Source organism: Gymnoscopelus braueri (genome assembly GCF_963280865.1).
Source record: "Gymnoscopelus braueri genome assembly, chromosome: 6".
Taxonomy (NCBI): Eukaryota; Metazoa; Chordata; class Actinopteri; order Myctophiformes; family Myctophidae; genus Gymnoscopelus; species Gymnoscopelus braueri.
In genome coordinates this window covers 23,098,346-23,113,345 of record NC_137607.1, presented here as the reverse complement: position 1 = coordinate 23,113,345, position 15,000 = coordinate 23,098,346, and the positions used below count along the sequence as shown (strand labels likewise).

Genomic DNA, 15,000 nt, shown 5'->3' with positions numbered 1-15,000 from the left:
GGTGGTTTTAAAGGGCAAATACAACCAAGACTGTGGATCAATTGTATTTGCGGCCATCGATCAGGCATGTGTGAGTGTGTGTGTGTGTGTGTGTGTGTGTGTGTGTGTGTGTGTGTGTGTGTGTGTGTGTGTGTGTGTGTGTGTGTGTGTGTGTGTGTGTGTGCGCGTGCATGCGTGCGTGCGTGCTCACACACAAGTGCAGGATTGGGGAACTAGGAAGAGAGCTAGCTATTGATCTGAGGCTTGTCTGTGATATTATATCTGTTTCACACTGACACTAGCCTAAACCAACTGTCAGTGCAGAACATCACGGACCTGCAGCTTTCCCTGAAGGTTAGACAGACAGGCAGGCGAGAGGAGAAATGCCGCTTGGCGCTATTTGCACTGATAAAGAGGCAAAATGTGCTTATCCATTCAGAAGGAATCAATACAGAGTGGAGGGAGAAGGAGAGGAGAGAGAGAGAGAGAGAGGGAAGGGGGGGAGAGAGAAGTAGAGATGGAGAGATATCCTTGTCAAGTCGATGTGGCTCAGCTCCCTGACACTCGGGGGGAAAATTTGGCAGCTTCGGCGGTCTTTAGCTGTGAATGACAATAACTCAGATTCTGGGAAATGGTTTTCGTCTGTCTGAACAGCAGAGTGAGCGTTTGATGCATTATGTTGACGAGGAGGTCATGTTGGGGAACAGACAACGCTCCCATTCTTGGTGGAACTGCGGACGGAGTGGTTCTCTGAAGAGCGTCTACTATTTCGACAACTTTTTGGGGTGCACTGTTTACTGCTGTGTTGCTGTTCCGGACAACAACAACAACAACAACAACAACAACAGCGCGCTCCCTGTCCATGTTATTGTGTAAACTTAGCCATTATTGCCAAATACCACTGGCCCTCTCTCTCTATCCATGTCAACGTGTAGACTCACAGTTAATGTGGAATAACACTGGCCAACTGGTTCTCACTATACTTCCACGGAAAGGAGTGAGAGGACCAGGAGATATAGACGAGTCGTTGGTGCCAACACATGGCTCACAGGGTCCTACTAAAATCCTCTGTGCTTCTTAATCAACGGCAATTCCAACATCTAATTAGTCATTAACATTTCTCCTGCTGATCATAAAGCCTTCAGGGATGCCTCGCAGGGCCACTCCTGCTCTCTCTCTCTCTCGCTCTCTCTATCTCTCTGTCTCTCTGTCTCTCTCTCTCTCTCGCTCTCTCTCTATCTATCTCTCTCTCTCTCTGTCTCTCTCTCTCTCGCTCTCTCTCTATCTATCTCTCTGTCTCTCTGTCTCTCTCTCTATCTATCTCTCTCTCTCTCTCTCTCTCTCTCTCTCTGTGCTGTATGTGTGTGTGTGTGTGTGTGTGTGTGTGTGTGTGTGTGTGTGTGTGTGTGTGTGTGTGTGTGTGTGTGTGTGTGTGTGTGGAGGCGGCAAGAAGTGTGTGTATATGCTATAAAAAGAGAAGCAAAATAGAGCGTGTTCCTGTGAGAGCAATCACAGGTGCCTCACTGTAGTCAAGGGTATATCCACATATACAGAGAATACATACCTCTTTCTTTTAATACATACATACAATATTTATGCATATACTACTGTATATTGTATTTGTTTGACACACATGGAAATGACAGGGTCATAGTAAGCATGCCTCTTAAAGGGGAAATCCACCCATTTTCAATATTTAACTATGTCATTAATATAGCATAAAGGAGTTGTGTGGAAATAAGAAAAAATTAAAAAAAAAATTAACATTGCAAAAAAATGTAACATTGCAAAAAAATTAACATTGCAAATTACACCATGATGAGTCATCACAGTGTAATTTGCAATGTTAATTTTTTTGCAATGTTACATTTTTTTGCAATGTTAATTTTTTTTTTAATTTTTTCTTATTTCCACACAACTCCTTTATGCTATATTAATGACATAGTTAAATATTGAAAATGGGTGGATTTCCCCTTTAAGTAAAATAAATCAGTGTTCATTTAATCTAGGTGTAAAAATGTACCCAATTGAGCCCGTTTGGGTCCATTCGTACACTCTCAGGGGCAAATTCTGTTGATTGCACCATGAATTGCCCATCACTTGAAACCACTATATGCCCCGACAAAAGATATTACACTAATGATATCACAGTGCAAAAAAACACGCCCACAAAGTTCTGCAGCTGAGTGCAATTTGCCCTCGTTTTGCATCTGATTGCAATTATCCATGTGGCAAATTATAAACGTGGCTTTGTGCCGCACTATTTATTCATGTGCTAATGCATCTTTTACAGTCACAGAGGAGTTTGTGGAGCTGGTGCAGAGGTGTTACAGTATGTAGGCCTAGGTAAAACCTGAAAATGGACAATGGACGTAACCATTGCCAATTTGACCCTCTTTTGTCCAAAACTAATATTTTACAGAGACTACCCTGCCATTCTTAAGTGTGCTGATGGCTCAAACATTTCTTTTAATTAAGCTAATTCATTTAAGTCTTGAAATTGGACTATTCATGAACTATGTTGTTACAGACAGTGCTTGGATTGGACCTGTACTCACCAGTACAGAGTACCAGTTATGCTGAATTACATGGCACCACTTACTTACTGGTAAATCTAGTAGGTACAGTACGCATGTTGGGAAGCCAATTGTGCACGTGACACACCTGTAGTAGAGGGTTGAAATATCCAGTGACCAGCATTCCTGGCATGACAATCAGTGGATTCTGGGCATGACAGCCCTTATAGACGTGCTTCAGTTACCACCAACTCTCTGAAGATGTTATCAAATTTCAATATAACTACGTGTCATTCCCACACACAGGTTTGTATGCAGGAGTTTGCAAACTGGAATTTCTTTGTGATGAGGCTCATTTGCAAAAGAGTTACCTTCTATCTTATTTGTGCAGGTTTAGCGGCTGCAAAAGCCGTGCAATCCTTTTGCGAATTTGCAACATAAAACCATACGATGAGAAACCATACGATGGCATTGTAGGTAAATAATACAAAATACAAAATACAAAATACTAGGTAGAAAATACTAAAAAGCTTCATGCCCTGTCCTTCAATTTCTCTCCCACTATAGTACAGTGGTCACATTTCCACCAGATGCAAAACCGCCCACTATTTCCCCAGATTTCTCCCTCTCTCACCTCATTCTGTTTCCCCTACTTTTTGCTGCTGTCGCCTCCCCCCACGTGTGTTCTCCTTTCTGTCCCTATAGGCACCTGGCCTCTCCCTCGTTCCTTCAGTCGCCGTTTAAGGAAAGGTTGTGAACCGCGTAGTCTGTTTTCCCTGCGGAACAAATTAACCGCGACACGGAGGTTGCCAACAGACCTGCTGGTAGGAGGCGCCGTGTGCTTTATTTGGACGCGGGACTCGTGACCACTTGCGGCTATGAAAAACCCGACTGCGTGCAGAGGACAGCGATGGAAACACCATGAATTATTGAGTCTCCTATAAAAACCCAAGCTGTGCGGAATGCGTCAGAACCCTGCCTTCCCGTGACAAACTGTGGCCTCTGGCCTGCGTCAAAATGCTGTTTTATTCATGCCCTTATATGGCTCCATTCGGGGTCCATCTTCACACTCTGAGTAAAATTAAACCTGAGGATTTTTACTGTGTAGGTTTTTGGAAAAGGAGATGAGCGTGAGCTCTGGCTGCTTGTTTTTTGTGTGTGGCCATGTTGCTGTTACGGGGGAGCGCCCCCTAGTGGGTGGGGGCTTTCACGCGGTATGATTGTAGATCTGCTATTTTTGAAAAATCCTGGCACAAAAATTGTTTTTGAGACAGGGGGTCCGCTGCAAAAAAACCCGTCATTTTGGGGGTCCTTGACATGAACAAGTTTGAGAACCACTGAGATAAAGGAGATAAATAAACAGGAGATGAGCTCACGTCTCTTCATCTCTATTCGTGATGCAGAGGGGTATATAGGCTGGTCTTCGCTCTCTCTCTCTCTCCTCCGCCCCCTTTCCTATCAGTTCTTCGCTTCACCCCCTTCTCTTATTCTATTTCTCTTCCTCCATTCCTCCTCTCCATCCTCCTCTTTCCATCCCCCTGCTCTCTCGCTTTGCTTCTCCCCTCCCCGTTCGCCCTCTCCTCTCCTCTCCTCTCTCCTCTGTGCTGTGTGTAAAGGCAGGTTCTCCACTTCACTGCCAGCAGTGATTTATTCTGCTTAGGCAAATGAGTGTGGCTTTACAGCCGCGCTGCTCCCTTTTCTGCTTCATCAGAACGCATTGCACATAACACTGGTAGCGGGTCGGCAGCCGGCAGGCACTCGCGCAACCCCTGAAATGGATCTAAGAGACACGCTGGCGGGATCCACTGAAAACACAATGGGCTGATGTGATTCATTTCTGTGCTTTGTGTGTGTGTGTCACGGGATGTGTAATCAAACACATGCAACCGGGCAGAGCCCTTTGCATGTTTAGATCAAACATTCGCACACGAGCATACATTGCGTACATTTACATATGCACGGACAGAGACGCGTGTACGCACCGATACACAGTAAACACACACACACACACAACACAACACAAACACAAAAGAGAAAACACGGTTAATTACACAAACCTACGTAAACGTGGCGTAAACACTCGCTTGTGTTTATGCATGTGTAATTGACCCTGTTTTACAGAAACAAACCAATTAATGTACATTCACGTGACAGAGATGTGCCTATTTGTGTGCGAACACTCCCGTGCACGTGCCGTATGCGTTTGATTACTGGTCGATGTGTCAGTACACTGCAGAATTCTTACTGTTCGTTTAACTCTGACGAGTATAGAAATAGAACCCAATGGTCCATTTGGTTCCATTCGTACACTCTGACTTAACCCTTCGAGACCGGGAACGCATTTTCAGATTTCTTTGGCTATTCAAAGAAGCAGATCTACAAGCTCATAGAAGATCTGTTATGTTTTTGAAAAATCATCAACATTTTTGGAAATCTTTGAATATATATTTTTTAAAGCGAACATTTGTAAAATATTTTGTTCCAGGGACCCCCAGAAGCAAAGATTTGAGTTACAAATATTCGCTTAAAAAATATATATATATATTCAAAGATTTGCACACATTTTCACGAAAAAAAAAAAAAAAAGCAGATCTACAAGCTCGAGTGCCACGCTACGAGCTTGTAGATCTGCTATTTTTGAATAGCCAAAGAAATCTAAAAATGACACACAAGATGCGTTCCCGGTCTGAATGGGTTAAATGAAACAGTCAGGATTGACTATGTGTGTACGGTACGCGGCCACGCGTGGCGTGTGTGTGTTTGTTAAGGATGAAGGAGGCCCCGCCCCATGGATACCTGTGACCTGGTCGACAAGGATACGGGAGGTGATGATGCGTCCGTACTGGGAGAACAGCTGCTCCAGCTCCTTCTGGGTCATGGTCTTGGGCAGGCCGCTCACGTACAGGTTGGCGTCCCGGATGGAGGCTGAGCTGGGCCGTGCGTACGACACCTACAGAGAGAGAGAGAGAGAGAGAGAGAGAGAGAGAGAGAGAGAGAGAGAGAGAGAGAGGGAGACAGAGAGAGAGAGAGAGGGAGGGGTCAGGGCATTACGGAGATAAAACAGGAACGCCCACAAACGTCAGATCTGGTTTTAGCGTGGGGATAAATATTTAGAGTTTATATCAGGGGGTCTTCAAACAGTGGTCCGGGGACCACCAGTGGTGCTTCAGGGGGTTCCAGGTGGTCCCCAGCTAAATGATGGAGAGTTGGTAACCAAATGGACCCCTTATAGATCTTTAAGTGTAAAATGAAGTTACGGGTCCATTTGGTTTCATTTTACGCTCTCAAGAGTTAAATCATTGTTAAACATCTGCATTACTTAAATTACTTTTCAGTGATTTTTTCCCCCCCTAAAACATAATCATCAGGTATTATGGTTATACTAGGAGGAGGATTTTTTTCAAAAAAAGTGTACAGAAAGTGTTAAAATTATGTTTTTATGTGGACACGCCTCCAGTTCATTAAGTATACCTGGTTCTCACCTTAGCACCTCCTCCACCACCTTAGCACCACCCACCTGTCCTAGTCCCTCCTCCTCCTTATGCCCACACCTGTTGTGTTATGATAATGAGGGGGAGGGTATATTTTTACTGTGTCATTAAATGGCTGTTTTTCTATTGGCACGTTTGACCCTCAAGGTTTCAGCCTCCAGGAAGAAACTCAAAATAGTCAGAGAAGACATAAAACACCATAAAAACACCACCAGGGGGCTTAATGAAGTTCTATCAACCTCATAGACACATGAAAAAAACGTTTGCCTGTTATCTCTCCTATGGTAACAACATCAGCACAGCATGGAACTGTGGACAAAATCTTATCCAACGATAACAAAATATTCAAAGTTTTGGGTCTGAGAGGCTAAATCTCATCAAACGGTGGTCCATGGCTCAAATGACAAATAAATAATGGAACTTGACATGAAAAGGGTTGAAACCCCCTGGTTTAGATCATAGAGACCATGGAGCTACAATGCCGAAGAGCTGCTGTGTTACGTTCTTACCGGGCAACTCAATCAGATAGCTGTAGATATCTTGGTACGCAACCGGCGACCATTGTGTTGGATCACCTGTCCAGTCCTTAATAATATAAGGACAACAATCCATTCCGATGCTGTTTAATGTTCTAATGTATCGTTCTTTGTCCATTGGCAACAAGGAATCAATGTAAGACATTGCAATTAATAAAAAATTGGCTATTCTTTAAAACAATCGGACTTGAAAATCGCGCAACTCCCATTGTAGCTAACGAGAGCGAATCAATGTTTTCCCCCATCGCTGACTCCGCCCCCAGCTACTGTATGACGCGCTGATGACACTACGCCGTGTCCATGTATTGATTTAACCACTTATATCCTCTAATCTTAGTAAAACAGACCTGAGTTGCAACCTGTACTTGGACCGCTTTATTCCGTCTACAACAAATGTATTTGGCAAAAATAGCCGATCTACAAGCTCATCCGCCATTTTTTACGAATGTCCTCCCCGGAATAGGGATGCTGGTGTTTAACATCCGCACTTGTGGAAGGAAGGGCTGTTGATGGAAGAGCTGTGACAGTGGCGGGGTATTTTTTAAAGCGCATGGAACAATAGGCAGATTTTGTAAACTACATACCGTAAGGGTAAAACATGGCATGCTGTATAAGGCTAGACTGAGAGAACGAGCCCAATCGATGGTCTTGAAGGGCGGATCCAAACCCAGCCGCCCGGATTCGTGCGGGGCTTCCTATTGCTTCACCAATATATGTCCCCGCCTCCCCTCCCCCCCCCCCCCCGGTCTGTGCACGGAGCACGCTGACGTCACCAAATTTAGAGCGACGCCCCTCTGCACTCTGATTGGTTAGGACTCAGGAGATAACACGGTCCTAAGACCATCGTTCCTGCATGGCTCTCCCAGGCTTTTTTTATTTTGTAACAAAAAAAAAGCATGGGTTTCCGAGGCTAGTATAAGGCTGACCTTATAATATACAACGCAAGCAACGCAGCTGCAGCTAAGACAGTTAATAATAATGGGTGTGTTAGATTTAGGCACACCCATGGTGGCCAAGGGCACACCTACATCTAACACATTCATTATTAATGTTATTAGCAGCAGCTGTGTTGCATACACCATGGTGTGCTATGAGGTGAGCCTGCCATGTTTTTATGTAGTTTTTATCATGTACAGGAAAACAAACTACAACATTTGCCTAGGGTTTCATGAAGCATAACATAATATCCTTGGAAGCGTGTGTGTATGTATGTGTGTGTATGTGTGTTAATTTATCCATGTGTAACTCTGAGAGACTACAAATGTAACCAAAATGTTACATGGCTACATTTGTATGTACTCTCAAGAGTTAACTGAAGATTTCTCTGCTTATAGGAGGGAATAACCGTATAGGGGTGTATTTGTTGGCCACGGGCTGCGGTACACAGGGGGTTTGTGTAATAATGAGAAGAGATTTAGTTGGTGAGGTTCACTGTGGACAGGATATAGAAGTTGGCATTCATTTCACAGGAAGTATACGGCACACTTCCCCCGGGGTGAAATCTACAGGTGCTCATTATTTCACTTCCTGTTCGTTAAACACAGTTTCTGAGCTAAAAAGAAGCACTGAGGTTTGATCTAGACATCATTTAGGCTGAATTTCTTCCGAATTAAAGTCTAGCGCTATTATGGAGATCAGCTAAATTATGTAACGAAACACAAATGTGGAGCGCATGGGCTCCAGCACTGTGTTACTGACTTAGATCCGAAAAAGCCTTAACCTTTTTCCAGACATTTTAATTAAGTCATTAGCAGCTGGTCGCAAAAAGCCTTTAAGCCCTTTTACCATGCACCATTTAGCTTCGCCGACCTCACACAGTGGATCTGTTCATTTCTGTTTTCATTAAGGAAACATAGTTTACACTTTACTTTGTCCAGAGAGTCTGACCATATCTCAGTCTTCCAGCTTTTACTATTGGGAGCACACACCCACACACACACACACACACACACACGCACACACACACACACACACACACACACACACACACACACACACACACACACACACACACACACACACACACACACACACACACACACACACACACACTTCAGTGCATAAGGCAGAATTCAGCATAAAGATGCCAATCATCTTTTCCCCACAGTTTCAATCAGTTTCTCCTTATTCACATATATATTATATATTCACACACCAAGTAACTCATACATATTTACATACTCGCACGCACGCACGCACACACGCACGCACGCACGCACACTTAAAGGGCTACACAGTCAGATCCTCACATGTTAATCATTGCAATCCATTCGTAACTCAGAGAGTGTACAACTATAACCAAAATGGACCCATAAGGGTTCATTTGGTCTCCGTTTTTACACTATGAGTTGAATGAACGCTGAGTTAAAGGAACACTGGGGATCTTACTGTGCACATTCTCAACTCCAGTCATTCCACAGCTCTTTCCTTCTGTGTTGTATCAGCGTTTAGTCTCAGGCAGAACAAACGGCTAGAAATAGCGGCTGGTGTTACTGTTCCTTAACACTAGCTGTCTGCCACCGAACTTTGTACTGTCAGTTGTCAAGTCCCCCCAATGTCCCCAGTGATGTTTACATCTTAACCCATTCAGACCGGGCAGAACGCATCTGTGTCATTTTTAAGATGTCTTTGGGCTATTCAAAAATAGCAGATCTACAAGCTCATAGCGCGGCACCGAGTGCCGCGCTATGAGCTTGTAGGTCTGCTATTGTTTTTTGAAAAATCGTGAAAATGTGTGCAAATCTTTGAATATATATATATATTTTAGCGAAAATGTTTAACTCAAATCTTTGCTTCTGGGCATTCTACAAATGTCTTCTAAATCCTAACAGTTAAAAAAAACTAAAACGTATGTTGCTATCAGTGGTTCTCAAACTTTTTTCATGTCGAGGACCCCCAAAATGATACGTATTGGTCCGCAGACCCCCCCCATCTCAAAACATTTTGTTCCAGGGACTCCCCAGAAGCAACATTATTTGTTAAAAATGTATATCATATATAAGATTTGCACACATTTCCACCATTTATTTTTCACGAAAATAGCAGATCTACAAGCTCATATAGCGCGGCACTCGGTGCCGTGCTATATGAGCTTGTAGATCTGCTATTTTTTGAATAGCCCAAAGACATCTAAAAAATTACACGGATGCGTTTTCCGGTCTAAAAGGGTTAAGTATGTTACATGAATCCCATTACCACCGCTGCTGCTGCTAGTGCTGCTGCTGCTGCTGCTTCTGTGTGGAACAGCTTCCCCCTCGCAGGGGCTTTCATTACCTCTGACATGTGGGGACATAAGCCATCCACTGCACTTACAGTCAGGCAAAACATGCAGACCCAATAATATGCAGACACATCGCTATGAGCAGTGGCTTGGAAATATACCACTGAACCCCCGGGTGACAAGAGGAGAACGGGATCACTAGGGCACGGTACAAAGCCAGCCATGTTCATTTACAGGGGGCGTGAAACCCTATAGGCCAATTTTGTAGCTTGTTTTCCTGTACAGGTGAAAACAAGATATGACACAGTCATATTGTACCAGGTTTGCGGCACGGCTATTTTCAAATAGCCGACGGTTAAGTGCTCATGTGGCCTATATTTGCTTCTTTTGGGCTTCTTTTCCTAGACCTGATTGCTTATTTCTCTCACTAAACATGGCAACGTTGAAAGGCCAAATGAGGAACAGCGCCACGTATCATAGAGATACATACAGTGGCCGAACACAGTATTGTGGGTCGTCTTTAGATCCCATATTCTGAGAGGACATTGAGCCCTCATTGGCTAAATGACCAGCCAATGAGGAAAAAGTCACACAAAAGGACCAGCCAATGAGGAAAAAGTGACTACTAGCGAGTGTAGATATAGACACGGTTTGGCAACCTGGCAAAAAAACAACAGAAGGGCAAAAACACGATAGGCTAGTAAGGAACGCAGTTGCAGCTAATACAATTAATAATGGGGTGTGTTAGATGTAGGTAATAATAATAATAATAATAATACTACATTTGATTTCAAATTAAAAAACTGTAGCACTCAAAGTGCTACAGTACAGAATAAAAAAAACCTTTGCATAAAAACAATCTAAAAAAGGGTGTGCCCAGAGCCATGGGTGTGCAAGCATAGACAGTAGTCAACAGTATTGTCAATGCATATTGTCACACCTACATCTAACACACCCATTATTACCCCCCCCCCCCCCTGCATAGTAGTGTATATTTGTCTGTCTTTAAATGTTTCGATGAATTGAGTACAAAGGACCCCGATGTAAACAAGCCATAGTGCTTTCTTGGGTTTAAAATCCTCTTAACAGACCTTGTATTGAACCGTACTTTCCTGTGCTTGTCTTCGCAAACTGTTAATAAAGTATTCAATCAATAAAATCAGCTGCAGCTGCGTTGTTTATAATATCACGGTGTACTATAAGGCCAGCCTTATACAGCCTGCTATGTTTTTACCGTTGTGTAGTTTCTCTCCCTCCCTCTCCCTCTCTCTTCCTCTCCCCCCTCTCCGTCTCTTTGTTTGGCTCTCATCCTCTCATTCGCTTCTCAGTCTTCGTCTTCCTTCCCTCTATTGCCCTTCTTCCTTCCTGCTCTTTTGTTTCCTCTGCTTCTCGTGTCTGTCTTTTTTTCCCTTCCTCGCCAACTCACAAGTTGTCTATACTCCATCAACACCTCCTCACAATGTGAGCGCTATCGTGTGTGCGTGTGTGTGTGTGTGTGTGTGTGTGTGTGTGTGTGTGTGTGTGTGTGTGAAAGCAAATGCTGTGTTTTTGCAAATGTGAAACCTATAGCTAACATGCAACTGTATGCAGGCGCCTGCGAATAAGCGTGCGTGCGCGGCGTCGTGTATATCACGCGCGTGTGTGTATAATATGCATAGTGTGTGTATATGCACGTGTGCGTGTGTGTGTGTGTGCGTGATCTCCTCACACCTCGGTGGGAGGAAAGGCAAGCATCACAGCCGTCGCTGAGAAGCTCTTAACGTGTGCTGAAGGGTGACACCGGGGCGAGAGAAGGGAGAGACTGCAGCGAAGACGCAACACAAAGCCTCCGAGAACGCGTGAAACTCCGGTGTCAAAGTGCTTCCTCTCACTTGTTCTCCTGCCGAGGCGGTAGGCGGAGAAGTGCGTGTGATATTAAAGTTAACATTCACGTTTCCTTTTCATTCAGAAAAGCTGCCTTTAGGGTATTTTTTCTTGTTCGTGGTGGTACTGCCACGGGCTTCCATCATCATCGCAAAGGGCTGTCTTTACGTACAGACAAATCCCAACCTTTACGGGTCCATTTGGGTTACGTTTGTACGCTCTTTGAGTTAAATCGGCACTCAGGATCTTAACAGAGTGCCAGGGATGATTGGAGGTAAACCCTCTCACTGAGAGAGAGAGAGCGTGTTTCAGAAAGCTCCAAGGGAACCGTCACTCCTGCACTTTGATGAGGAGCCTGTTAAGTTCTCCACAAGGTAATGACCTTCAGAGTATTTAGTCTATCCTAAAGTAAGCCTCTTATTCTCATGGCTGACTTAAGAGATTTAAGAGCAGAGTGCAAAACTTGTATAATATTTTTTTTAATTGTGTAAGGTTATGTAGCAATCATTCCTTACATACACATACATACAGGGATGTTGTGACCCCATGTGATGGAAAACCGATAAAATGGGTAAGGTGTTTAGATGCCTCCACTTAAGTGGTCAGGATGGTTGGGCCATGAACACCTCTGTAGGGCTTTCACGACTAGAGATTTTTTACTGGTCGACTAATTTGAGCCAGTGTTAGTCGACTGGTCGACTAGTCGAAATGACCTATTAATGCCATTGTTTTAATGCCATTACTACATTGTGCCATTCTACATTACTCCTGCCATTATTTTTAAGACATTTTAAGGGAATCGCTTCTGGAACAGCAGCACAGCAGCACAGCAGCACAGCAGCGTCTCAAAGGATCCTCAAAAGGGGGTTATTGCCCAATAATAGGCTATTATTGGGCATACTTTTGACCCCCTTTTGATAAAAAACAAAGGCATTTTATTGCGACTATTATTCGACTAGTACCAACAAGGTCGACTAGTGGTTATACTAGTCGACTAGTTGACTAGTCGACTAGTTGGTGAAAGCCCTAACCATGTGTGTGTGTGCTGTACACACAATGCAGAGAGATAAAGTCTTCTGTAGGAACACACAAACACACACGTACACGCTCACTGACTCGTTTTGTCCTCTGTAAACTATTGCACAGTGAGTGATACCTACTCCGGATAACATCTGATAAAGAGTCTCATATGCACACTTGCGCGTACCTGCGCGCACACAGACACACACACACACACACACACGCACACGCACACACACACACACACGCACACACACGCACACGCACACGCATACACTTACTGTTCTATCTCTCTCAGAAGTTACAGTAGATCAAAGCCAGGTTGCTGGCTCAAATCCAGGCTTTAGGCCAGACAGTGTTGACATGCCAACGTCGTTCTCAATATGCTGTCTTGGGATTGGAGGGTGGGGTTTGCCGCCACGGGGCTTCCCCCCTATTCACAACAAACCGGCTAATCCCATCCCATTAGATTCGATTAGGACAGATTAGATCAAATGACAGCGATGAGAAAGCAGGGATTATCACAGACAGCAGATTACCGCCTGGATTAAAACCGACAACAGGGAGAGGAGAGGAGAGGAGAGAAGGGGGAGAGGAGAGGAGAGGAGAGTGTGTTTCTGATGTCCTTCATGACAAGTGGTTCTCAACCAGTGGTCCGGGGACCACCAGTGGGGTCCTTGAGGGGGTTCCAGGTGGTCCCCAACTAAATGATGGAGAGTTGGAACCCAAATGGACCCTTACAGATCTTTAACTCTTGAGAGCGTAAAATTAAACCAAATGGACCCTTACGGGTCCATTTGGTTTCATTTTATGCTCTCAAGAGTTAAATTATTGTTAAACATATGAATTACTTAATTAAACAATATTTTGATCAACTTTTGCCTGTTATCTCTCCTATGGTACCATATCAATACAGCATGGAATTGTGGACAAAATGTTATCCAACGATTACAAAAAACTTTTTTTCTAAATCTCATCAAATGGTGGTCCGTGGCTCAAATGCCGAATAAATAATGAACCTTGATATGAAAAGGGTTGAAAAACCACTGCTTTACGATGATGCCGTGTAAGAAGCTCTAAACAGTCATACTTAACTTTAACTGTTAGAACAGGGATGCTATATGGGCGATATGTCCATGTGTTTTAATACCAAGGATGTGGGATGAATCCGATTGTGTGGGATGACATTTTTAATGTTGATACAGTCCAGTTACCTTGATTGTTTTGGTCTGAAGTCTGAGTCCATTTAACGTGTTGATGGCTTTCTCTGCATCCTTTGGGTCAATGTAATTCACAAAGCCATAGCCCAGACTCTGTCCTAAAAAAACAGAGAGAGAGAAAGCATTTTTACAAAGTGTTTTCTTGGATAGAAAGAATCCTGGATAGCAATCACTGTTACTGGGTTCTTCCTGTGAATAAAACATGGCAACGCTACACCACCACAAAAAGCAAGAAATACTGTAACTGTCGATGAAACAACAACAACACACACATTTGTGTGCAAAGCGCATTGAGTCTCAGATAGCAGATATCCCTTGGAGGGATCCCTTTGACAGGCCTGATATGTCAGTGTTTCCCCAACACATCCAAGGCTTTCAAGTGGTCGACCATCAGGGCTTCTTCAATAGGGAAAAGCTTTACGATGACAAAGAACGAAGGCCCCCCCTTTTCCCAGCATTACACACACACACACACACACACACACACACACACACACACACACACACACACACACACACACACACACACACACACACACACACACACACACACACACACGCGCACACACACACACACACACACACACACACACACACACACACACACACACACACACACACACACACACACACGCAGAGAGAAGAGGATCCCAGGCTCCAACGCCACGCTAATGGGAACCGACAGCGGTTAGTCAGACACAAAGTGAATCACAAAAATATGGAGCACGGCTGCGTTTGGCAAATAAATACATCTGGGCGAGGGATATATCACAGCACGGCACGGAACGGAACAGAAGAGCGCTGCTCTAGCTCTTGCTCTGCTTCGGCAGCGGACGTGGTAGACGAGGCCAGGAGGGAGTTGTAGTCCTGACATCAAACAGACGATGATTTTTTCCTTCTCTTCTTCTCCTCTCTCCCCTCTCCTCCCTCTTTTTCTCTGGATTAACCCATTGAGACCGGGAACGCATTCTGTGTGTAATTTTTTTGATTTCTTTGTGCTATTCAAATAAATAGCAGATCTACGAGCTCATAGCGCGGCACCGAGTGCCGCGCTATGAGCTTGTATATCTGCTATTTTTGAGAAATCATGAAAAGTGGTGCAAATATGTAAAAATTTCTTTTTTTTTGGCAGACATTTATACCTCAAATCTTTGC

General features: G+C 44.0%; 1 protein-coding gene across 1 annotated transcript in view; it reads right to left on the bottom strand.

Moving 5' to 3' along the window:
• The window catches only part of elavl4 (ELAV like neuron-specific RNA binding protein 4), a gene marked incomplete at its 3' end in the record, with an annotated part of 107,177 nt that overhangs the window by 23,308 nt on the left and 68,869 nt on the right, over positions 1 to 15,000 (bottom strand). Inside the window, 2 exon segments of the mRNA XM_080431654.1 lie at positions 5,292 to 5,445; positions 13,840 to 13,943. Of these exon segments, the coding sequence (XP_080287780.1) occupies positions 5,292 to 5,445; positions 13,840 to 13,943 (258 nt within the window).